Source organism: Balaenoptera physalus, assembly GCF_965194825.1.
Source record: "Balaenoptera physalus genome assembly, chromosome: 13".
Lineage (NCBI taxonomy): Eukaryota > Metazoa > Chordata > Mammalia > Artiodactyla > Balaenopteridae > Balaenoptera > Balaenoptera physalus.
The window spans coordinates 59,780,474-59,806,251 of record NC_138892.1 but is presented as its reverse complement, the minus strand read 5'-3'; the positions used below and the strand labels follow the sequence as shown (position 1 = coordinate 59,806,251).

Below are 25,778 nucleotides of genomic sequence, written 5' to 3'. Positions count from 1 at the left end.
AGGTTTAGATAAAGTATCCTACTCAGGACCATAGCTTGTAATTGGCATTGCTAGAATTCAGACCTAGGTTGGCCTCACTCCAGAAGCTGTATTTTAACTACTAAGCTGTATTGTTTATATGGTGCTGACTGTAAATTATCAGCTGCAACTCAGGAAGGGGACTTTGAGTCATTGTTAACAGTTTCTTGGGCACATTAGCTCAGTGTGTTGCTATATTTAAAGATATTTTAAATGGGAGACTTTTTTTGGGGGGGGTTATTTATTTATTTATTTATATTTATTTATGGCTGTGTTGGGTCTTCGTTTCTGTGCGAGGGCTTTCTCTAGTTGTGGCAAGTGGGGGCCACTCTTCATCGCGGTGCGCGGGCCTCTCATTATCGTGGCCTCGCTTGTTGCGGAGCACAGGCTCCAGACGCGCAGGCTCAGTAATTGTGGCTCACGGGCCTAGCCGCTCCGCGGCATGTTGGATCTTCCCAGACCAGGGCTCGAACCCGCGTCCCCTGCACTGGCAGGCAGATTCTCAACCACTGCGCCACCAGGGAAGCCCTCAAGATATTTTAAAAGATAAGGAACTATAGGGAATTCCCTGGTGGTCCAGTGGTTAGGACTCCTCGCTTCCAATGCAGGGGGCATGTGTTCGATCCTTGATCTGGGAACTAAGATCCCGCAAGCCGTGGGGTACAGCCAAAAAAAAAAAAAAAAAAAGATACCTGAAATACATGATAAATGACGACCTTCCCAGAATACAGGTAAGGAGAGACAAACATTTAGCACCTAAAAAGACCAGGGGGATAGAATGGGCTTCTTACAAGGAATAATCAGGCTGGGAAAATGGCTGAAAAGAGGATATAGTGCTTTTTCACTGTAGATTATTAGACTCAGAGGGCATGTGTTCAAACTTGAAGGTAGTTTTCAAACAAAAGAAGTAGTACTTTACAGAGCCACTGGGGACTACATGGAGACTCCATCGGCCTAGGGATAAGAAGATTGCTAGGGCTGAAGCCTTGGCTCCCCCACCCCTCTTTGAGCTTGGTTTCTTCCTCTGCCAATGGGAGTAACATCTAGTATTTGTTAGAGCTGTGAAGATTAAATAAGTGTGTGTATGCACTTGTTGTATGAGTATTTAACATATACTAGTTCTTTTTCCCTTGCTATTCATCTCTGTCCTGTATTTAAAGGAATCTTGTTCCTGCTCGGAGTCCTTTCCACAGCAAAAAAAAATCCTCTAAAACTTATTTTTAAGGACTAGATTTTCACATAATACATCTTCCTAGTCACACCTGGATCTCATTTAACACTGTCTTTGGGAATTCCCTGGCGGTCCAGTGGTTAGGACTCTGCGCTTTCACTGCCAAGGGCCCGGGGTTGGTTGGGGAACTAAGATCCCATAAGCCTCGTGGTGTGGCAAAAAAAAAAACACAAAAAAACACAAAACACTGTCACACTGTCTTTGGGAATATTTCTTTAAAAGCTAACATTTTTCTGATAAACTCATTTACGAGGTATCTAAAATTTAAGGTGTAACCAGATATGCAAGGTTGAGTATATACTCTACTAAATACTAGGCTAGAATAATTTTAGTAGCCTCCAGAAAGGTTCAGATAAATTCATGGACTCCTTGTGCTAACCTGTGATATGAATTAAGAGATATGCAAAGTATATCCTCCTGAGGATCAAGTCAAGGATGATAACGTCCACTCTTCCCTATGTAAGACACATGCCTGTGTCCCAGTGGCAAAGACTCTTGGGCTGGAGAATTCTTAACGGCTGTACCTTGACAAACTAGTGAGGCACAAGTAACTTGTTACTGATTAACATTAAATTTGTTTTATTTATTAAAACTTGCAAATAACTTGCTTTTTTGTAAATTACAACAGTTTCAAGTTCCCTATAAGGGTACTCTCACTTACATTTCTGATAAGCTTTCTGGTGGAAGAGTAAGAACTTACAGACACCAAGCAGCAATAGACAGAATCCTGGGTATACTCATAGGGGAATGAAGCATGTGAACATCATTCACGTGCATCACAGAAGAAATAAAGCTTAGTAACAGCTGGTCTGGAAAACTGATTTGATAGGATACAGCATTTCTTATGACTGACAAGAGACGAAGGAATTAGCACTAGACCCTGAATTTAGCTGTCAACTAATATCAGGGTGCTTGCTGTGAGCTAGTTAATTGTTAGATTTCATAGGGATTTGCGGTACAAGAAAGCTTTGTTGAACACATTCATTCCGTGTGCCAGGCTTAGGGCAAGGTATTAAGAGGAAAAAAAGACATAAAACGGAAGCTACTTCACAGCTATATTAGATCAGATTGACACTTGGGAACATTAGCTTACAGGTCCAGTTTTGCCACTATATACAGGACTTGAGGACCTGTGGTTTCTCTGGGCCTCGGTTTCTTTATCTGTAAAATCAGTTACTTCATCTGCAAAGGTGAACTAGATGACTTCCAAAGGCCTTTAGATTCTAAAGTGCTTAAAGTCTTTGAAATATAATAAAACTGAATAACAGGTGTTCTCTCCCTGAGGCATTCCCAGGACAAATGTTCCATTCCAAACCCTGAGACAGCCACACCTCAGGATCAGGGTGTTTAAGAATCTCCTCAAAGAAGGTATCCTTTATATTTTCATCCCTATGCCCCTGCACAGAATCTCTACACACATAAAATGGGGACACACTTATGGTCCACATTGACAATGGCTAGTGATGGAGATGATAAAGGTATACTTTACTGTTGCTTTGGCATCAAATCTGAAAGCTTAGGCCAGCAAGCAAGGCCTTTCCTTAAATAACATTCCTTACCTCATTTCTCCCTATCTGATAAGCCCTTACTTTTCAGCTGAGCTGATCACATCCATTTGCCCTTTCCTGTATGCTCTTGCTGATCCCTCCATCTGGAAGGGTAGGGAGGGTAGAAAAATCCATTTCCTTCAGGACTGAGCTCTATCTTACTTTATGTTTCATCAGTATGAATACAAGTAATTTCTAGAATCCTATACTATCATACACTTATTCATGTTCCCTAGCTTATTCATAGAGGCTCCTCTTCTCACTATAATTAGACTCTAAACACATCATATTGAATAAGCACTGAATAAATGCTTATCTAGTTTGTGAGTCCAGCAGGAATCTCAGATAACAAAAGAAAGAAAGCTTCAGGCTCCTCCTACCTTAGCGCTATACCATTCCCAAAGCTCTTCCTTCCCTTGCCTTTTCTTTCCTGTCTGGAATCTCCTATTTTCAAGCCTAATTTAAGGGCCAATTCTGGGCATGAAAAGACAACACGGTTCATACTTTGGTTTCGTATTTTTTCAGTTCATTTCAGTAAAAACATAATATAAAAGGCATTGCCACCCTCTCCCCTCCTGGGGGTGATCCATCAAGCTTGTCAGTCTGGGCCGCTCCAGTGGTTCATAGCTCATCATGCGATATGTGCAGGGCATGGTCACATAGATCTGCAAATAGCACATGACAGTTTCAAAGAAAATGCCACTCTCATACTGATATATGCCACTATCAAGAAAATATCCCCAAACACACACACACCGACCACCATTTTTCAGAGCATATGCTTTTTTTTTCTTTTTTTTTCCAAGATTTTTTGATGTGGACCATTTTTTTAAAGTCTTTATTGAATTTGTTACAATATTGTTTCTGTTTCATGTTTTGGTTCTTTGGCCTTGAGGCATGTGGGAATCTTCGCTCCCTGACCAGGGATCGAACCCGCACCCCCTGCACTGGAAGATGAAGTCTTAACCACTGGACCGCCAGGGAAGTCCCCCGAACATATGCTTTTAAATGACAGAACATTCCCACCATCCTCTCACCAGTATCTCACTCAGGTGAGGGAGCCACAAATTCTGAAAGCCGACAGGAAAAGAATGGAGAGGAACAACCCAAGTCCCTAAGCCATAAGTAATGGAAGCCAACTCTTGAGCTAACATCAGAGGTTGGAGGAGGGGGTATTAGGGGGGTGTTGGAGGAGCGGGGGTGGGACACACACTAGAGAATGTGCCAGGTTCCACAGGGATGTGAGGACAGGAGGTAAAGTGGGAATAGCTTACCTGTTCGCTTACTACAAAGTTTGTCTTTAACATTGTCAGCCTCTCGGGAAAAGAATTCAATGAGTTCATCCTCGTATTCCTCCACAATGCTCTCACACTGTCAACCCAAGGGATAAAGGAGTGAGAGAAGACAGCAAGGGAAGCCTCTGGTCTCCACCTCCAGAGAGGAGGACAAGGACATTAATCCAACTTTCCACTTGGGCTCTCCAATAATTCCCCTAGTTCCCAAGACCCAGTTACCCACTCCCATAGCTCACCGCGAACTTGAGGGTGCCACTGATGTCTGAATCAATTCGGATCCCCTGTTGGTCCAGTTCATTGGATTCTCCATTCCGGCCCACTACACGTACGTAGTTCTTGCGGTGGGTGGAAGGGTCAATCTGTTCCCCATACTCCTTCATCCGGTCGCATACCTCCTCTAGCAGCTCTGTGAGGTGGGCCTCTGAGCGAGCATAAGGCACCTAGAAATGTCCTCAGCCTTGGGTCACATTTTTCTGCCTCTGTACATTAGTAATTTATATCCTTACTTTTCCTTCCAAATCTAGCTCAACCAATCTATTCTAAAAAGCCTTCCCTAATTTAAAAACAGTATGATTTGTGTAGTTCCAAAGTCCTTTCAAATATGTGCTCTTATTTACCTCATTATACAAGCCTAAAAAATAAAATAGGTGTCATTAGCTCCAAATTATAGATAAACAACCTCTTTGATTAACCTTAGTCAACTATGTGTTCTCTTCCTTTGAATTCTTTTAATTCTTATGTCTGTAAGGTAATGATTTTCTTTTTTGTATTAAAATTAGGCTAATACCTGCCCTTAATAGGAGGAGAGCATTAGAGAGGCAGTATGGGCTTTGAAGATAACAACTATTAAAGCATTTCACAAGCATCATAACGTTAACATCTCCCAAATGCCCACTGGGTACAGCTTTCTGTCTGTGTTATGTTTTCACCTGAAATAAATTTCCTAAATGTAAGGATAAGACCTATTTTTTTCGAATGAATGTTTGTTTGTATACCATACTGCCATAGTGAAAACACAAGTCACGTGGATTAAGGATGTGGAGAAGGGGGCTGATCAAGGTTCCCTGTCTGCTAACAACTTCTATAACAGAAATAAATATTAGGGTTTGGAGCCAAGGAAGCAACTGCATAGGGTATAAGCCTCCAGCCTCTTCCAAATAAGACAGCCCAATCTTTTAGATACCTATGTGGGTCAATGTTTTCTACATTTCTATTAAACTAAGGTCCTTCTTAATTAGTTAGAGTGAGCTATTTTATTTGGGGGAACAGTTAGTTACCTCCACCACTGACTGGCTGCCATCTGGATTGATTCGGAAAGAGCCCATCTGAATGGTCTTCTTGGGATCCACCTGGGCAATTTCCCACTCTAGTTCATCCACCAGAGCCCTGCAAGCTGGTGCAAGGAGGGGCAGGGGGTGGGAAGAGAAAGGAATCAACCCAGGGACTTCCACTCATCCTTCTCCCAGGCCTTGGATCCCATGCCCTCCAAGGCTCTATCTGCCCCACCCACTCTTCCTCCCATTTCTTCTTTTGTGCCTTTACCTCCACAGTGTAGATCCTGGCTCCTCCGGGCCCAGACAGCTCCCAGCAGGGCCCCCAGAAGCAGGGCCAGCAAACCCCAGCCCTTCATATTTAGCGCAATGGGGTTGCTCCACCTGGGTTTGGATTGGAATAAAGCATAGGTGTGAGGAGCCAGCTCCATTCTCCCCTGTACCTCGCCCCCCCCCACACACACCCCACCCCCGCCCAATCCTTCATCCCAAAGCCTACAAAGGCCTCAGTGTGATCTGGCTGTATTTTCCAGGAAATGGCCCGGACACAAAGGGGTTCCTCTGTTCCGGCGCTCGAGGCCCCGGAGGCTCCGGGGCGGTGGGTGAGAGCGCTGAGCTCGGAACTTGGGGCTTAGCCCCAGACACTACGTCGACAGGTGAGGCCTTAGATGTTGGTACTTAAGCGTCCGCTGCCTAGGATTCACAGGGCTATGTGGCAGCCATGGGTTGGTGCCTAGGGTTAAGCAAGGACGACAGGCACAGAGGAGCTGGTGGCAAGGAGAGAAGCTGATTCTGGCCAGGAGGTAGCGAGGTGGCTGGCTGGCGAGAGGAGCACTCAATAACTAGGGCCTATTTGGACCCAGCACCGAAGACTGCTGCATCCCCACCTCCAGCCTATAAGCTATTCTCCGTGCGGGCCAGCCCCCTTTCTAAAGACCCCACCACTGCCTTCGATCCAGTGCAACCCCGACCCTCAGTGCCACTCGCATCCGTCCCACCTCTGCTCCCAGGGCCGCCGCCGTGGCCCAGGCGCTGGAAGACAGCCGGACTCTCACTTTAGCTCCCGACCCTAGCACCTGGCTGCGGGGAAGCGGGGCTGGCCAGGCTTCTCCAGAGCGCTCCTGCGCTTTCCAGACACGGGGTGCCCCGACGACTGCCTGAGCCAGCTCCTCGAGCCGTTTAAGTGGACGCCTAAGCAGGTCTCAGATGCGCTACGGTACGAGTCCCACACTAGAGACCGACCCCAAACCCGCCCCTCCAAACTCTCGCGCGAACAGGCAGCGTAGGAGCGTCTCCCAGGCGGCAAGGACCCCGGTGGATCGCAGGACCCAAACTTGCGTGGCGAGCAGCTCCACGTGACCACCGGGGCGGGGGTTGTCAGCCGAAGAATAGGAGTGGCTTGAAGCAGAGTCAGAGCCTGACGTAGTGCATGGAGGCGGTCAGGCTCGCGCGTGCCAATCTAGGTGGGCTCGGACCTTCAAAAAGAAAGGTGTGCTGCTAGCCAGTGAGAAGCCCTGGTTTCAATACCCAGAAAACTACATCTCCCAGGAAGCACTGCGGCACCACACAGATTCTTTATTAGTAGCTACAGATTTTAAGATGTCCTGGGACCTGTAGTTTGTCAGTTTCCCCAACTCCCTTTTATGCGTTAACAGGGAAACCATACTGTACGTCTTAAAAGAACCCGACCTTAGGGTTCTAGGCAGCCACAGCAAAGACCTAACACTGCCCAGGAAAGGCATTCTCCTCCAATATCCTAAATTTTGGACTTCAGAGTTTCACCTTCATTTCTGGGTGGAAATTTGAAAGCCTTAATTTTTTCCAGTTGTAATAGAAAGCCAACACAAAAGAGAGGAGAGCTCAAGTCAGAGAACCCCACACGCACACATTTCTAATGAGATGGATGACAATAATATTTTTGTTTTTATTTTATAAAACATGCAATTTAAGACAAAAATTTTAAAAAATAACAAGAAAACAAAACCTGGGACAGGAGAGTGGATGGAAGACAGATGCTTCTCAGCTGTCAACAGGAATGAAGCCAGCAGCGAAGCTTTGTCTAGGACCCAAAGGCCCTTTCGGCAATAATAATGTTGGCAACGCTGGTTTGCTTGGGACCACCAGACTCTAAATGCTGGCCCCTCCAGACAACCCTCAAGCAGTCAGACTTAAGCTAGGTCTTGAGCTATTGTTGTATCCTGTCACTGTCTGGGACTTCAGTACTTAGCCAACTAGAAACTGAGAGTTTTGGTTCCAGGAGCTTCTTTGCCTGGGCATTAATTACCCAGGATATTTATTAAGAACATGAATTACTTTCCATCTGGGTCAATTCTAGACTCTGTTTCTGGCCCACTATTTTGCAAAGGATGAAAAAGGAATCTGGCTCCTAGACCCTTTGCTACAGTTCTGCTGCATTCCAGTTCTATTAATAGCACCATCTGTAGACCCTGAGCAAGTCCAATTCTGGAAGTAGACAGGGTATAGCCAACTTGGGAAGCCATCTCCCACTTCTAGGGCCACAGAAAACTGAAGGGAGAGGGAATTGTTCGTTGGGAGAGGGTGAGGTCAGAGCGCCAGCACTGAAGAGAAGACAGCTGCATCTGTCAGAGACAAAACGAAGAGCATTGACTCTTAAGATGAGTGGAGAAAAAGCACCTGGGACACTTCTTACGAAGGAAAAATGCAAGAGAAAAGAGGGCATGGACCTGCCCCAAACATTTTAGAACTGGGCAAGAAGAGGTTAGGACCAATAGAGTTTCAATAATAAAATCAATTTCACTGACTGCTTTGAGGATTAAGTGCTTTGTAAACTGTTAAGTGCTTTATATTACAACCTGTTGGGGTGGTACTGTTGTTAACATCATCATCATTCTTATTACGGTGGGTATAATCTTCACATATACAACCAAAACCCACCCAGTCCAGTTTCCCCTGTCCCATCCCAGGCCTTACTCTTGGGACTTGTCTGGCCCTCGGGCTCAGGCACCTTCCAGTCCATCTTTCGGCCTTTCTCGTAAAGGCCCTTGAGCACTTTGTGGAAGGACTCAGGCTCAGTGCCATTTTTGCTTAGCTCCAGATACTTTCGGTAAAGCTGAAGGGCTGTGCGGGCATCCTCAATACTGTCATGGGTCTCCCCTTGAATCTTCAGGTCTGGGGGGAAGTAGAGGTGGAATAGTTTGGGGCCTAGCAAAGGAAGGTAAGGACATGTCCTCTACTCACATCCCCAACTCCCAATAAACAACAACAAAAAAAACCTGACTACCCTTAAGGGAAAGAGCCAAACACCAACCCTAGTGCACAGAAGGGATACTGAAGCTAATTAAATCCATCAGTAACTCTCACCACTAACCCAGGGTCGTACCTACTCCCCTTGGCCTCTCACACATTTTCATGCTCTTGCTGAGCACAGCAAGGGCTACAAGGCAGAACAACTCACCCAGAAAGTACCAAGCAAGGAATCGCAGGGAAATCATTCGTTTTCGGGGCATGTGAAATAGATAAACAGTGTCAAGGACTTGGTCCTTGGGCACCTGTCAGGGATAAAAGAGTGGGAGACTGAAGGTAGGGGATCCATAATTTCCCATTTTCCAAAAGCACAATGTATACCCTGGGGGGCCCACACACAAAGAAAGACTCTTAAAGGAGCCCCGCCCGAACCATGAGGTTGATGACCCGGAAGTCCTTCTGCAGACCGTGACCCACAAACTTGACTCCAATGTCTATGAGAAAACGAAGCTTTAAGTAGGTAGACTTTAGAGTTGTGAGGTGCTTAGAGGAAATCTTGGCATCAAGGTCTCCTGGCTTTATCCCTGAGTACTGAGTCAAGTAATCCACCACCTAGGGATAGAGAAAAGGTCAAGTGACCCAGGAAACGAGGTGCACAGTTCCCCCTGCCACTCTTCCCTGGGTTCTAGGGCACTCTATGTAAGCACAGGGTCTGTCTCACTTGCATCTCCACATCCTATTACCTGCTCCTGGGTAGAGATGTAGTCATCAATGAAGGGGATACCCTCATTGGGTCCTTGGCCCCTAACGCAGGTAATCCTCGCTACTGACATCTGGCTTGGCTTGATGGTAGACTTGGTGCCATCGCTGCGCAGCTCTGCTTCTTCCTATATGAGAAGAGTTCATAAGGAAATCAGGGAAATGCTTATGACTCCTAATATCCCCCGAGTTCTGTTCTAACACCCCACCCTTTTTGGTCTTGGTTACCTCATTAAGGGTGACAAACTCAGCGTCCAGGCCCACCAAGTCCCCAACCTGTGGCATCTCATTCAGCATCAGGGGAATAAAGGTCGTATGTGTTTTCCGCTGCTTCCGTGCTAATGAGGCTTCAGCCAGCAGAACACTTGCCTCGATAGGGTTCTTAACTGGAAGGGAGAATCCAGAAGACAGATGGCTGGGGAGAGGGAAGTGACCAGGGGAGGGAAGCCGAAGTGGCTACCAGAGACCAGGTCTACACTGTTATCCCAATAATCAAAGCGTGTGAGTAAAAAGATCATGTCTGATGGACAGAGCAGGTAGACGGAACAGGTCAAATCAGAAAATTATCAGGAAATATGCTAAAAAAACCCAAAAAAGTTAACAGAGAGGAAGGAATAAGATTCTCACTTTAGACTTTACCTTAGAAAATCCAGAAAAATAAAGTTACAGAGAAACTATGGTTTAAAGGCATCAAAAAGGGACTTAATAAGAAGTTCATCACCAAAAAAAGAGATCTTCGCTTGGGGATAAGAATGGTTAGGCTCAAAATCATAACCATAGCCATTTTGATCAGACTTCCCCCCCATCACCTCTTCCCTCGACACCCTCAGTATCTCCAGATTCTAAATTTAAGGCCTGATGAGCAGGAATTGCTCTACTGTCCCTGGAAATATTAACACTGGTCGCCAATCCTAATCTTAACAAGCTATTTCCCAGATCTCTTCCTGAAGACCAATCTAAATTGCCCACACCCTTGGGTCTACACTGTACCACTTACTGTTCAGGTTGTATTTGGAATTAAGATTCCTTTTGATGTAATAAAGGATAGCAGGGACTTTCCAATTCATGTCAAACTGCACAGCTTCATGCTATAAAAGAAAAAGCACTTAATGGCCTACATATATGCCCCTTTTCCCTTTATCCCAAGTCAGAGAGAAGACAGGACTCAGGTGCTATTTTTAGCTCTGATTTTTATTATTGAGGCCCCATCCCTCCCTCTGAATCTGCCTGGCACTCTCTCAGGCACTGAGGATGAGGATGCTAAGAAAAAGGGAGATGAAAGGGGGAATGGAATGTATTACAACTAACCTTATCAATAGGTTCAATGAGAAAGTCATTGAAGAGATACCACTGCTGGTGGGTAACACCCTGTGGAGATAACAGAGACACAGTGATGCCAAAGTGATGGCTGGAGCATTCTGGCTCAGACTTAAGATAATGACAGACCTGGGACTCCACTGTGGCCACCACCAGGAGTGTCCCTGCCCTGTATTACCTCACTCACCTCCTTGCGCTGGTGGTAGGTCTCTCCAACTTTGATGTGAGCCACCAGGCTGCCCCCTGTGCGTGAGTCCAGGATGTGTACCACAGTAGCCATCAGGTCATACACATAGACACCATGCTCCTCGTCTGCCCTGGCTGGGCCCCACTGTGAGGGGGGTACCCAGGCTGCTAAGCTAAGTTTAAGGATGAGGAAGGAAGGGGAATGGGGATAGAGGACAGGGAGTTTGGGGTATAGGGATGGGGGACGAGGGTGGGTTCTTTCCATCCTAGCCCATCTATGACTCCCAACACTGAACTGAGTCACTCTGGAAAAGCCCACAACTGGTGAATATTAGGCCTTATTTCCTTTTTTCCCCCTATGCTAAATTCCACCTTCCCCTTGCCTTGCTTCTGCCCCGACCTTCTCTCCTTTTTTTTTTTTTTGGACCGTGCCACGCGGCTTATGGGATTCTAGTTCCCGACCAGGGATCGAACTCGGTGCCCCAGCAGTGAGAGCGCCGAGTCCTAACCACTGGACCGCCAGGGAATTCCCAGACCTTCTCTCCCTTATTCCCCCTCCTCTTCCCAGTTTTTCAACAACCTGCATCTCATCCCCATCAGTCCAATTGCAAACATCCAGCCCTTTGTTCTTGGTCATCTTCATTCGAATGGAGAAAGGAAGCCAGACATTCTTCAACTCCTCAATGGAGGGACACATCAGCATGCCCTCTGGACTCCCTAGTTCCTTCCTATCAGGACAGGAGAATTGGAAATTTGTTCTGAGGAGATCTGACCAGTGACAAGAGGAGCCCCTGAGTAGTAGTTCAATCCTTTGACCACTCTACAGACAATACCTACCAATCAGCCAAAGCAAACTCCTTATTCTTGGAGATTTCCCCACCATGCTTCTTTATTGCTATCTTGAAGGCAACCTGAACACAAAGGAGAAAATATCCAATTCCTCAGGAACATTAATCATATATGGAAGTCAAAAGAGGGAGGAATTAAAAAGTACTCCTAAAGTCCTGTTTCCAGACTCAATCCTTACCTCAGCCTGCATTCTCCAGAAATCAGCTTCTTTCAAGCTGTTCACCTCACAATTGATGACAAGAATATCTGGGAGATGGCAGATGTTGCGGGTCTGAATCTGAGAGGATAAAACAAACAAGGAATGGCAGGCGGCCTACAGGGAGAGAAACCTGGACAGGAACAGTTAAGCCTGGATCTGCATCCTCCAGCTGGGGTTCTTCCCACTCCCTATAGATCGCTGGATGGTGGTGCTGACCCAGCCAGTCCCGGATGAGACCATGGCCGAGTCCCCAACATGGCAGGACTCTAGTCCAGTGCAACAGCCCACTCACCGTGGGCTGGTACTTTTCACAGTTGTCACACCAGGCCTGTGTATTCTGCTCCAGGCAGATGCTTCGCTTCAGCACCTGAGCAAAGTCACAGTTCTTCCCGGTTTTATCTGAGAGGAAACTGGATGCTTCACTCCAGGTCCTCCCTGTACCCACTGTTAGCCCCCCAACACCCTCTCCTTGATGTTACAGGACATCTGGGGGAGCCTCCCCAACCCAGCTGCAGGGTATACCACTGTTGCTACCCTCAGGGTAGGAGAGCGTGAAGAGCAGGGTGGATGAGGCTCGCACGGTCTCACTGCCACAGCGGCAGAGGCTGCAGTTTTCCATCTCACAGCTGAACAGCTGCCCAATGACAGAGTCTCCCGATGAGCAAAAGCTGCTAAGAGTGGGGAGGGCAATATATGCACACCGAGGGAGTTAGGAGACCCTTTAAGTCACAGTGGGGCTTATCATGAGGGCTTTAACTACTCCTGTCCCAATTCCATACCTGCCTCCAGCACCTCGATAAGCCTGGGGTACTTCCAGCTCCTGCAAATCTTGATGCAGTTGAGTGAGAATGAAGCGATTCCACCTCTGAATGAGCCTGGCCAGATTGCCCTTGCCTGAAGCCTCATCCGAGTCAGCCAAAATCAGACCAAGGGCTGAGGCCTCAGGAATGGTGCGGAACGCCCGAAGAAAATTACTGCCCTGGAATCCAGGAAGTGTGTTGGTGGAAAAGGGTTATTTTCTCTTTTGTGGCCATCTGCAGAGTGATGACCCTGCCTACTGTCCACCTCCCTTCCCCTTTTATTGTCCCAGGTCTCCAGGCACTGACCTGACAAGGGTCACCTCGGGAGAGGTCCAACATGTGGAAGAGGAAGCCCAGCTCACATGCTAGGCAGAACTCCTTCTGGCAAAGGTGGTTCTGGATTAGACAGCGAACAGGCTCCAGGAAATAGAGCACCTGGAGGGAAGAGCATGAGATCTGATGCAGACAACTGGTACAGGGAGGAAGAGATATCGGAAGGTTAAGAGATGGTGGAGAATACAGAGCCGGAGTCCACTGAAGAAGTAGAGCTCACAGAGGAGACTTGAAGGCTGAGGGGCAAGAAAGAATGGTAGAGGAGGCCAAAGTGGACTTGGCTGGGGAGATCTGGAAAAAGACGAGGGGTTGGGGGGCCCACAGAGAAAAAGAAAAGCAGTAGACATGTTCAAGTCGCAGGAACACCCAGCCTTACCTGGATCATGCAGTTACAGTAGGCATTGGGGATGTGGGGCTCTAATCCAGCAAACAGCGTCTTATTGTAGTGTTTGAAGTCAAAGTCCTCCAGCCCTAACTTGGAGTATTTGATGGTCACCTGAAGCAGAAACAGTCTGAGCAAGAGGAAGACACCCTCAGAGTCCCCTAAATCTTTGCAATAGCCATAACCTTCCCCCAAACCTCCCTCCTGAGTCCAGAGTGATAGGTGAAGGCTTCTTGAATGAGCCCTTCAATTCTTTCTCATATGACCCCCTTCCCGGGGAACCTTTCCCCACATCCCAGAGGGCCCCTTCCTTGGTATCCCCCAGCACCTTGCGGTATTTCTTAGAGACCATGTGGCGATGTGGCTCCTCTTCCCGCCCTACTGGTGACTCAGTGACCTGGCTGAAGCTGTCAAATTCACTGTCAGACTCCTTGAGTCGGTAAGGAATCTAGGGTTTTTAAAAAGAGGTAGCCTCGTTGGATGTGTATAATCATCTTTGGTTTCCCCCTACCTTTATTCCAACACTGAAGCTATCACCAAGTCCTGAACCTTCTAATTTCATGGGGTTTTCAGCATCCACTGCTTCCTTTTCATTCCCCCTGCCATCACCCTACCTCATCACAGCTGGACAATGCCGATGGCTGCCACACTGGGCTCCCCCACGTACACTGTCCAGCATGCCGCCACCAGACTACCCCACCCAGAATGGCCCTTTCGGTGCATCACTTCTTCTGCTATACACTGGTATGCAAGGCTTCACAACTGGCCCCTTTCCAAACTTCATCTCTCACTGTTTCCTAATACTAACAGCCGCTCCAGCATAGTCCCTGTCAGGCCTTCTGAGACTTCTAGTAACACTGTTCTCTCATCTTGAAAGCCTCCCCTGTTACTACCTACTTACCCGTCTTTCACCTTTCCAGCTCAACATCCACCTCTTTTAGTGTGCCCTCCCTGACCACTCTAGCCCAGAGTACCGTTTTCCCTCTAAACAGCTCTTGCACTGAATGCTTCTAACATGCCTTTAGCATTTAACGATAGAACATAAATAATTTCTGCTATGCACAGGTCTTATCTTCACCAACCAAACACTAAACTTCTTAAGAGCAAGAACCCTGTCTTTTATGTCTCTGAACCCTAACACCTAGTATAGTACCTTCAATTCAGTAGGCTTCAAACCTTTACTGACTGACTAAAAGCAAATACTAATGAGAAGGGACTTCCCTGGTGGCGCAGTGGTTAAGAATCCGCCTGCCAATGCAGGGGACACGGGTTCGAGCCTTGGTCCGGAAAGATCCCACATGCCGTGGAGCAACTAAGCCCGTGCGCCACAACTACCGAGCCTGCGCTCTAGAGCCCGCGAGCCGCAACTATTGAGCCCACGAGCCACAACTACTGAAGCCCGCGCGCCTAGAGCCCGTGCTCCGCAACGAGAAGCCACGGCAATGAGACGCCTGCGCACCGCAACGAAGAGTAGCCCCTGCTCGCTGCAACTAGAGAAAGCCTGCGCGCAGCAAGGAAGACCCGACGCAGCCAAAAATAAATAAATAAATAAAATTTATTTTAAAAAAACTAATGAGAACTACTAAAGGAAAAAGACAGGAGAAACACCAATGGCGTGGGGCGGGGGCTGACCCTCTCCTCTCTGAACATACCTGATTGCGCAGCCTGGTGCGGGGGTTGGGTGCATAGCCGATGAAGCCCACCTTCTTCATGGTGCGCAGAATCTCTGCATCCACCGGGGGTGCTCGCCTATAATGTAGCATAGTTCTAGGGCTTGAAGGTTGTGGGGTCTGCCCATTCAGCCCCAATCCCCAAGGGACCAGGAAAAAAAGAAAATACTGAGAGTAGACAAAAATCAGGAAAGAAGTAGAATAGTAACAGGGCCTGCAGAGAATCCTGGTATCTTGGCCCTTTCCCCCTCCCTCCTTTTGGCCCAGATGTGAGGTACAACCTGGGAGCTGGAGCGGAGTTGGCAGCAGGCCAATCAGAGAGAAGCGTGTCACTGGTGAGCGGGACAGGGATGAGGGAAAGAGGCAGCAGGTCCTGGCTCCAGTCCAGAGGAGGCAGTGAGTCCACGAGACAGGGCAAAGCAAACTCGGTCTCACGGGAGTAGGGGTTGAAGGAAGGCTCAGGGGAATCCGTCCAGAGATGCACACAGCCCTCAGAATCCCCAAAGGCGAGGGCCTGCTTGCTGGCTGACACGTCAAACGTCATTAGCAGAGGCCCCACAGGATTCACGTGAAAGATGTCTGCTGGGTTGGCCAGGCCTGTGGGCTCACAAAACTGGCACTGCCCTAGGAGGGAGGAGGAAGCCCACTGAGCCCTGGAAGATGAAAGGGAGCCATCCTTTTATGCCCTTCCTACCCTCTTCCCCTGGTATCAAGCAAAGATGGGCCCCAAATCCGTTCCTAGAGATAAGAGAAAGTACCATCTGATGCCTTCCCATAAACCACAGGGAGGTTTGCTACCCAGCAAAAGACAGTTCTAAAGTTGTTTTGCCTGCTCTATATTTTTTGCATATGTGTTCTTCACACTCAGGGAGAAAATAAAAGCTCTACTCTCTTACCAAACCTAAGTGAGACCCTGAGACCCCTCAGAAAGGTTACTTCTCCCCAACAAAGAAATTCCAGGGAGCACACTCCTTCTCGTGCCTAGTTCCCCTTCACTCATCGACTCCTCCTACCCCATCCTACATCCCCTTCATACCTGACTGGGAGATGATAGCAAGACGAGAAGTATATGTAGGGATGAAGCGTAAGAAGGCAGGATCCACATGAACTTGAAGTGGCGTGATGGCACGCATCATGCGTAGATCATACACCTTGAGGAAACGGTCACAGGCCAGGCCGGTGAGGCGGCTGGAGAAACCACAAGTGGCTAGCAGGTTGCCGTGCACATCAAAATCCGACAGACTCCCTGAGAAGGCATCAAACTCATGCTCCACCTTAAAAGTACGGAGGTCTCGCAGGGAAACCTGAAGAAGAGAGAACTTGGTTATCTGCCAATGCTGCTCTCAGGAAGAGGACCTGCCACCTGCCCAACCTTGTGAGGCCCCTACCCAAAGAACTACGGCTCTAGGATACAGGCAATTAAAGCATAAAAAAAAGCAAAAAGAGACGCCAAGAGCCAGATGGGACCCCAAAGAGAGCTCTTGTTTACCCCTTTGCATCTGAGATACCCATTTACAACAGAAAACATCAGGCTGAAAGATAATCTCATAGTATAACATAGCTAAGTAGGAACTCAATTCATTCCTCCCACCCTCCAACTACAGCCCCAGAAATGAGGAAAAGGCAGAGCCCAATCACATATCTGGTGAAACACAGCCTCATGGTGGGAGGAAAAATGGAACGTAGTCAGTCACCTTGCCAGATGTGTGGCCACAGAAGAAGAAGCGATTCGTCTGTCTCATGATAGTGACTCCAGGTGTCTCAACTGCATACTGTGGAGGGAAGCGGGAGAAACCAGTGAGAATGATTCTTCCCACAGACCAAAGGAACAGAAAGGTCACACACATCACAGGCATTTCCAGTTTATATTCCCTCCAATAACCTCAGGCCCTGCTTGTACCTTCTGAGTCTCCTGGACAGTGTTAAGGTCAATCTCCAATATGTGGTTCTGCAGCCCACCAACGAGCAGAGTGCTGCTGTCAGTCAGCAGCAGACTGTGCATATCTTCACTCTCATCCAGCCTGTGAGAGAGGAAAAGCTAAGGGGCCAGGGTCTCAAAAGTTTCCAATTCTCTAGACTTCCCACTCTGTGAGGGACCCTCTTTCTCACTCCAGAGGTGAGAAACCACTTACAGGTAATCAAATATAATGAGGCCTCCACGGGCCATATACTTCAGGTTGTTCTTGGTAAGAAAAAGGATGCCATTCTCCAGGCTTTGGATCTGCCGAATGTCATCACTGCCATTGACCTGAAATGATGAGTAGCGTTCCAAAGCTGGGCCGAAAAATGACGTGGCATGGCCCTGTAGTGGACAAAAAGATGAGAGACATCCTGAGTGGAGGGGCAAGGCCATCCCAGATACAAATCAGAGACTGGACATTGCTCAGTTTTTCTCCATTCTTGCCTGGCCTTTCTGGCTAGCAGTGACTAAGGCATAAGGCTGAGCACCAATCTTAGTGATAAAAACACTGATAATACTACCTTATGTTTGTTTAATGCTTTACAAAGTAGTTCTATAAATTCTACCTCATTTTATCCTCACAATGTCCTTGCTGAACAGGTAATGGCTCAGTTGGTTAGAACAGTGCTCAGAAGGTCAGGGACGTGGGTCTAATCCTCCAATGGCCAGCTGGCTTTCTTATGTTCCACAGTCTTTTTTTAAAAAATAAATAAATTTATTTATTTATTTATTTATTTAATTTTTGCCTGCTTTGGGTCTTCGTTGATGCGCGCGGGCTTTCTCTAGTGTGGTGAACGGGGTCTACTCTTCATTGTGGTGCGCGGGCTTCTCACTGCGGTGGCTTCTCTTGTTGCGGAGCATGGGCTCTAGGCTCACAGGCTTCAGCAATTGCAGCACGCAGGCTCAGTAGTTGTGGCTCGTGGGCTCTAGAGCGCAGGCTCAGTAGTTGTGGCACACGGGCTTAGTTGCTCCGCGGCATGTGGGATCTTCCCATACCAGGGCTCAAACCCGTGTCCCCTCCATTGGCAGGCAGATTCTTAACCACTGCACCACCAGGGAAGTCCCCACAGACAAGTCTTAATCTCTACCAGCCAACTGGGAAATGTGTACTGTGGGTCACAGGCTGGACTAGAGAGAATGTGAAACTCATGCCATCCTTGGCTCCTATGACATCATCCACTCCTGGTTTCTCTCCTGACGCTTAGCTCACTATCCTCTCCTTATGTGCAACCCTTATGACCACTCTTGAAACATGGCTATTCCCAGCCCACTATCTTCTCACTCTACTTTTCTTCCTAGATAATCTCACCCACTCTTAAGGTTTTAACCATTTATCTTAAAGTTGATGAATCCTACTTTTCTCCTCTAGCCCAGACCACTGCCTCAAGCTTCAGACTTATACATCCAAATACCTACTATATATCTCTCTTTAGATATCCCATGAGAACCTCAAACTTGTTACATCCTAAATCAAATTCACCATCTTGGGCTTCCCTGGTGGCACAGTGGTTAAGAATCCACCTGCCAATGCAGGGGATATTGGTTCGAGCCCTGGTCCGGGAAGATCTCACATGCCGCAGAGCAACTAAGCCCGTGCGCCACAACTACTGAGCCTACGCTCTAGAGCCCACGAGTGTTGCAACTACTGAAGCCTGCGAGCCTAGAACCTGTGCTCCGCAATAAGAGAAGCCACCGCAGTGAGAAGCCTGCACACCACAACGAAGAGTAGCCCCTGCTGGTCACAACTAGAGAAAGCCCGCGCGCAGCACCGGATACCCAACACAGCCAAAAATAAATTAATTAAAAAAAAAAATTCACCATCTGTACCCCATTTCAATTCCTCTTAACTGTATTCCCTATAGTACCATGATCTACTCAGTGGAGTAAGTCCCTGGTAGTTGACTTAAATCTTATTTATTTTACTTCCTAAATATTTCTCAAATCTGTTCTCATGTATAAATCTCTACAGTGCTTCATTCAGGCCTTCAAGGTATTTTATGTGAACTACTACAACATCCTGCACACTGACCTCACTGAGTCCTGCCCCATTCCCCTTAAATCAAACTCTATACTACTACCTCAGCACTCCACCTAAGATGCAAACCGGACCTTGTCTTTCTGGATAAAAAACTTCAGTGGACTGAAGAATCAGTCCAACTCTTTTAACATAGCATATGAGGTTTTTTAGAAGGCTCTTCCCCCGATATCTGCATGGCTCCCTCCCTCCCTTCTAGGGAAATTAGAATGGACATCCTGGCCTGCATCCAGGTCTCTACTCAAATGTGACTTTATCAGAGAGCCCTTCCCTTGACCAACTATGTAAAATAGCAACACCTCCCACCCTTCGATACCTCAACTCCCTTATTCCACTGTATTTTTCTTAAGGATTCTAAGCAACACCTGATATGTCATAAATATATTTGTGTTGCCTTTTAAAATGCTTATTCCAAACTTAGACCCCAGAGCAAGGTCTGGCACCTTAAAGGTGCTCAAAAACACTGGCTGAAAAAATGTCTAACTCTTCAGCTTCCTCTTCTAGTCCAGTAAACCCTACTTGCTTATAGTTCCTGCACTCTGCAATCATCATGCTATGTAATATCTTGGGAATCACTGTTTATCCCGTTGCTTTTGCCAAGATAGCATTTCCCCCTCTTCTTCACCTGACTCCTACTCATCTCTCAAGACTCAGCGCTGGTGTCACTTCCTTCTGGAGATCCTCTAATCCTCCTCTATGCTCACCAACACCCAGTACGTATTTTCACACTGGCATTTATTAGTTTATATGCTAAATTCATAATTATTAAGTGAAACATTTTAGTTTCTTTTAAAGTGCCATAAAATTATCTGTTCATATGTCTGTTTTCCTCATTGTCCTGTGAACTCCTTGAGGGCAATGATTATGTTTTATTCAGCTTTATTCCCTGGGCCTAGCCTATCAGTAGACACTGCCTACTGAAATGAGTGTACTACCAAAAAAATTCACTCATTCCAATGGAAAAACAATTCCCGCCCTATGGAAGGTAAATTAGTAAACCAAGGATACCATGTTATTTCTTACAAAATCTTTGGGCTGCCTAGCATATTGGCAATATGGATACATTTTAAGAAATTAACAATGATAACTGCTCCCAGAGAGATTAAAATCAGCCAAAGACAAAATGATTCCATGTAACGTATGCAGAAACATGCATTAAACATTCTATAATTAGAGAATTCCCTGGTGGTCCAGTGGTTAGGACTTGGCGCTTTCACTGCCAGGGCCCGGGTTTGATCCCTGGTTGGGGGTACTAAGATCCCACAAGCCACGCGGCACGGCCAGAAAAGAAAATATTCTATAATTATAAAAATGGAAAACAGAGGAGGAGCATTAGAGACTATATTTAGATGGCTATAGGCTAACTGATGTGTACAGTTATCAAGATTAATCAAAGCATAGAATGGGCAAATTGTGGTAGAATTGGGACGCCTTCTGAAAAAGAACACCTATGTAACCCATCTCTGGATCCTATGACTCCCTCTTTCTCCCTCCACTCCCCTCCTCTTGGCTTGACTTGGAGACCCAGCTAACTTTCATCACCTCAACTCAGTGGCTCCCTGCAAAGCACCTGTTCTTGGGTTAAAACCAGATAAAAGACCTCCAACATCTCCTTCCAGCCATTACAAAGGAGTACAGTTCTTACCCCATGGCTTCCCACCCACAGCATCTCCTCGTGCAAGTCAAAGTGGGAGACGGAGACAGGCACACCCACTTCAGCCACCACACTGTGCAACTCAGAGTAGACACCTTCCATTATGTGCACTGACTCCTGGACGGGAAGAGCCTCTAAGGCCACTCCCTCCGGGTCCAGCTCCACATTCTGTAGCAGGCTTGGGTTCAGGTGGGCATCCAGGACAGGATCCAGGGCAGAATGCATGGCTGGGGCATACTCTGCCAGTCCGGGGTCCAGAACCTCGAAGTTCATGATGATGATGGCAGCAGATTAGACCCGTGTCACACCCTCCCTTGCCCCTTTGGATGCCTGACCCAACCTTCAGCAGGATGACACCAGTGGACCTAGAATGGACATCCTGACCTGCAAAGGGAAAGAGGTAGCTGAGTCAGGGGTAGGCCCAGGTACTTGTATTTAGTGTGCTCCAGGTTTTACGGCAGGAGGGAGATGATGCAGGCAGAAGATGTGAGAATGCTAAGCATGGGATGAACAAGCAGGAAGGGAATGGGCATTGGGGTAGAGGTGCGAGAAGTGCTGTCCCTTCCTCTTCTCCTCTAGGCACTCTGTATTCCCCACCACCCCACTAACTTAATCCCTGACTTCCCTTTCACCTCCCTTCAGGCCTGCTCACTTGCCTGGTTCATCTCTGAACCATCAGTGGTAAAATCAGCAACTGCGGCGGCAGGGGTTAGGTAGAGGGGGCTAATGTGCTTGTTTCCCAGAATTAGGGGTGGGGGTAGGTGGTTGAGAGGGGAGAACAAGAGAAGTCAATTTCCCAGAATCCTCTGCAATGTTACCCAGGATTCTCTAGGGAAAAATAAGAATGGCCAGTTACCCACAATTGGGGCGGGGGTAGGGGTACGTGATGGAAATAGCTAGTTACCCAGAATTCTCTGGGGAACCAGAAAAATCAATTACCCATAATTCTCCCCCGGCGGCGGGGAGGGGAGGGATTAGGGCAGGGGTCAGATGTGTTCCCGGGATGCTTAAGGGGATTGGGTCATTACCAAGATTTCTCCATGACGGATATTTTGGAGCGCGTGGAATTAAAACGAGTAGGGGGGAGAGCAAGCGCCGTCAGCTCCGCGGGAAATTCCAGTTTCCCCAATTCTCCCCCGCGCCTCTGGGTCAACCAAACTCCACGACGGAAAGGACGGCGCACTCCCAGTCGTCGCTTCCAATCAGGAAGGGCTAGGGGCTCACCTCAGCCAATCGGAAGGAGCCAGGTACAGCCGGCCCCGCGAGAAGATGTGTGACACGGGAGCTGGGCAAAAGCAAGAGCTACGGGGCGCGGGTAGGGACAAACGTAGTCAAACCTTGTCCCTGTTTGATGTCGTTAGAAAGTAACCTCTTCTCTTTTAAGCCTTCTTTAAACAAAATTAGAGAGCCCCAGGCTTGGAAATCGAACTTTCATGCTCCCTATAGCTTTAGAAACTAGAATAAGGGGAGCCCAAGGCAAAACATTGGGAATCGATTGCTGGGTATTCCCAGTATGGCCCAGTCCACCCCCTCTTCCCGTGGTGCTCTTGTGAGCACTCCGCCACCTCCGATCCTGTTACCCCCGAAACTCGCTGGCATTTCCTATCATTTCCAGGCATGGGAGAGAAAAAAGGAAGCGGGAGGCAGCCTCCTAACACGGCCCAAGTAGCTGCATCTTCTACGATTCTAAAGGCAACCGTCTGAAACTCCCATCTGTGATTGTTCCCTCCCCAGAGGCGCCGGTAATATTTCCAGGGAACAGGACCCCTCAGCTATCAAATTCCCCTAGCTCGTGGAGCTGGACATTATTCCTCAGAGGGACAGGTTGTAGCAAATTGAGACATTTGCTTTCCCCAAACTCTTACAGATTTAGCGTCAGCACTTAGGGATTCTTGGGGTCCAACTCTGAGCTTGAACTGCTTTGGAATAGATCCAGGTTGTTAGATGTCTGTGGGGTATTTTAGCTCAGTTTCTAAAGGCCACATAGAGGGCCTCTGGTGGAAGGAATTCCTCACAGAGGATACAGTTTTAAAGCATTTCTCTCTCTCAGTAAAGACTGGTAAATAGACCTTCATAAAAGAACCCAAGAATTTAGTTTTCCAGGACTCAGAGGGGTTCTAGACTTGTCAGAGGTCATTGATGGAGAGAAAAACACCTTAACTCAGAGGGTCTCTCAAACTGATCTGACTTCAGAGGTCCCTAGATTTAAAATCTTGTAAAAAGATGGGTGCTGAGAGACAGAGACAGTTCCTACCCTTTGAGAAATTTCCATAGTGAGGTCTCTAAGAAAGGCTTAACAGTGAGAATTAAAGGGCCTGAGATGCCAGAGATACCTGGGCTAAATGAGCTACTTTATTAAGATGCTTAGTGTTGCCTCAGTGTCCAATATAATGGAATGACTGAGAATGCAGGATCTGGAGTCTGCACTGTAATTCGGGCCACTTAATAGTGATCTTAGGCAAGTTACTTATCTCTGCACCTCAGTTTCCTCATCTGTAATATGGTGATAACGATAGTACCTATCTAATTGTGTTGTTGTGAGAATTAAATGGGTTAATATATGAAAAGTGCTTAAACTAAGTACTTGGCGTAAAGTGAGAGTTGGATATAAGCCATCATTACTAACCACCTGGGGAAACTTCAACTGGATTTGGCGTCTGGGCATCCAACTGGAAAGGCCTGCTTGTCAATATAATTTGCATAACGGTTGAGGTCCTGCTGACGTCAAGGTCTCCTTGCAGCTCCAGGTCAGATCTAGTCCTGGAAGTAGTTCCTGTCACACAACAGTCCCACAATCGCCCCACCAACCTTGCTTCCTACCCAACTCCCGAAGCACCAGGAAGTGAAACAAAGCCCCGTGCCTCCAACTCACCCTTGTCCCTCTCATCCCATCCCCCAGCGTTCCACTTCCTCCTCCTCCTTTTCACCTTCCATCTCCTATCCTAAAGGGCTCCCAGAATGGGAACCAGAGGTGGGAAAAGCACGGGAGACATTATACAAAAGTGAGGTGAGCTCCCCTACCCCCCCACCCCCAATTCCCTTATTTCATTTGTATTCACCAGTGTAAGGAGAGGCAAACCATTTCTCACTCAAACTGAGGTAACCTCTCTGATGCTGCAAATGTTTTATCCAAAGGGTGGATTTACCGCAGAGTCATATTTGAATCAGAAGTTTCACTGGGCAGTTTTGAATAGTCCTATGGGAAAGGAGACCTCTATCGAGGGTAAGTTTCTCAGAGAAAAAGGGTCAACCTCTTGGAAAGGCTTTGGGAGCCATCTGTGTGGTCATCCATGGCCTCATTCTGACGTCCAGATTGTCCTGGGACCCTCCACCGGGGTTGGGGCAGTCCCAGATTTGGACCACCCTCCACTCCCACGCCCAACTTCACAGTCTCAGCTGTTTCACTCAGTGTTGCATCAGGGATGGTGATGAAATCAGTGTCAGCGGATTTTACCCATGGATGCAACAGGCTGAAGGACCAGCCAGGGTCATTGACACTGTGCATCTTCAACTACCCAGAACCCTGGACTTTCTAGCCACGGTGAAGGGCTGGGTGCTGGAATATCTCAGTTGGATTTCTAGCCCTTGCTTACACTGGTGTCCCCCACCCCCAAATCACCTGAATCCCACAGAGCCCAGGAAACTTGGGCCACTAAGGTTGAGGAATCAGATGGTTCTTAGCAAGAGCTCTCTCCTTCCAACAGCCCTCCTAGCCTCCAGAGTGAGGCCTGAAGTGAGGGAGCAATAATACCTTATACCGAACTTATGTAGTTTCCCAGTTCACAAAGTGCCTTCATGTCCATTGTCTACCAGTGAAAATAACACCGTTTCCAACAGAGACTAAGAAGCCCCCTTATTCTTAGATGGAGGGCATCAGGTGGGAACCAAACTTCATTCCAAACTGAGCTTGCCATCCTATTGGGAGATAAATGAATGCTTCTGTTTTGATTTTTACTCAGGCAGGAGGGGGTGAGGAGATTAGGTTTGAAGGGAGGGAAGATATAGCTTAGAGAGGCAAAAAGATGAGGGAAAGGTTAAGCAGGAAGGAACTTGAGACTAGATTCATTTAAATATTCGTTACTCCCACCCCCCACCCCCTTCTACAGCCACTTTGATTCCTGGAGAGCATTACACATAAGTCCCATCCCAGGCCTCCAGCCACAGCAACCACACGACTCATTTCCCCTGGAACTGAGGCTACTTACCTGGGCTCCCCACGGAGGGAGATGATGCAGGGAGGGGAATCCCACCTGCTGTGAGTCACCTGCTAGCATAAAGGGCGGGTCTTACAATGCAGGGACCTTAAAAAGAGACTCAGAGACAAGGGGAGAAAATCTACAGGAAGCAGCTCAGAGACTCGGTGAACGACAGAGGGAACCAAACCAGAGACGCACAGAACAGAGAGAATCAGGCTCAGAGCTAGGGGAAGTGGACAAGAGATTCCACAGGGACTGCAAGGCACAGAGCCAGCCGGATCTGAGAAGCAGGCAACGAGATGCTGGGGAGCAGAGCTGTGCTGCTGCTGCTGCTGCTGCCCTGGATTGCTCAGGGCCAGGCTGTGCCTGAGGGCAGCAGCCCTGCTTGGGCTCGGGGCCAGCAGCTCTCACAGCAACTCTGCATGCTGGCCTGGAGTGCACATCAACCAATGGGACATGTGGTGAGTGGCAGCCTCTGGGACCAAACAGGAGCCTATCCAAGCCCTCCAAGGCTGCAGTGGAAGACTCTGTGGCCTAGGGTGGAAGCTGGAGGGTTGAAAGCCATCAGAGGGTAAGAGAGGACAGGGGAGTGGGGTTCCAGGGAGAGTCACAGCCTGAGGATCCAGGTGGGGTTTGAAAGTACTTCTTTCTTTACTCTTCCCACCCCTCCTCCATTCCAGGATCTACCAAGAGAAGAAGGAGATGATGAGACTACAAATCATGTCCCCCATATCCAGTGTGGGGATGGCTGTGATCCACAAGGACTCAGGGACAACAGTCAGGTACTAAGATGAGGCTGGGCCGCAAGGAAGAGGGGACTGGGGACAGAGCTGGACACCATGGTGAATTAG

The 25,778-nt window shown here is 47.8% G+C and overlaps 3 protein-coding genes across 13 annotated transcripts in view; 1 reads left to right on the top strand and 2 right to left on the bottom strand.

Moving 5' to 3' along the window:
• Positions 1–3,300: 3,300 nt before the first annotated feature.
• Positions 3,301–6,824, bottom strand: CNPY2 (canopy FGF signaling regulator 2). The gene is made up of 6 exons (XM_082421908.1): positions 6,361–6,824; positions 5,634–5,746; positions 5,369–5,484; positions 4,328–4,531; positions 4,071–4,167; positions 3,301–3,461 (listed from the first exon to the last, which is right to left on the bottom strand). Exons 2-6 carry the CDS (start codon positions 5,719–5,721, stop codon positions 3,418–3,420), a joined length of 549 nt encoding a protein of 182 aa, XP_082278034.1. The 5' UTR covers positions 5,722–5,746; positions 6,361–6,824; the 3' UTR covers positions 3,301–3,417.
• A 442-nt stretch (positions 6,825–7,266) lies between these two features.
• Positions 7,267–21,916, bottom strand: PAN2 (poly(A) specific ribonuclease subunit PAN2). The gene is given in 27 exon segments (XM_082421762.1): positions 7,267–7,962; positions 8,315–8,512; positions 8,799–8,892; positions 9,020–9,199; positions 9,331–9,474; positions 9,575–9,732; positions 10,344–10,434; positions 10,655–10,714; positions 10,851–11,003; positions 11,005–11,022; positions 11,430–11,577; positions 11,687–11,760; positions 11,877–11,975; positions 12,190–12,296; positions 12,432–12,568; positions 12,677–12,876; positions 13,004–13,132; positions 13,407–13,526; positions 13,741–13,860; positions 15,065–15,161; positions 15,364–15,706; positions 16,119–16,386; positions 16,777–16,854; positions 16,983–17,103; positions 17,215–17,384; positions 20,723–21,115; positions 21,760–21,916. Coding segments are annotated over 26 exon segments (3,624 nt in total). The 5' UTR covers positions 21,005–21,115; positions 21,760–21,916; the 3' UTR covers positions 7,267–7,927.
• The window catches only part of IL23A (interleukin 23 subunit alpha), a 5,709-nt gene continuing 1,770 nt past the window's right edge, over positions 21,840–25,778 (top strand). The window contains exons 1-4 of one of the 11 annotated variants that reach the window (XM_082421877.1): positions 21,840–21,978; positions 23,867–23,954; positions 25,042–25,498; positions 25,608–25,709. In XM_082421877.1, the coding sequence (XP_082278003.1) occupies positions 25,227–25,498; positions 25,608–25,709 (374 nt within the window). In that variant the 5' untranslated portion in view covers positions 21,840–21,978; positions 23,867–23,954; positions 25,042–25,226. The other 10 variants (XM_082421883.1, XM_082421879.1, XM_082421884.1 and 7 more) reach the window with 10 other exon arrangements.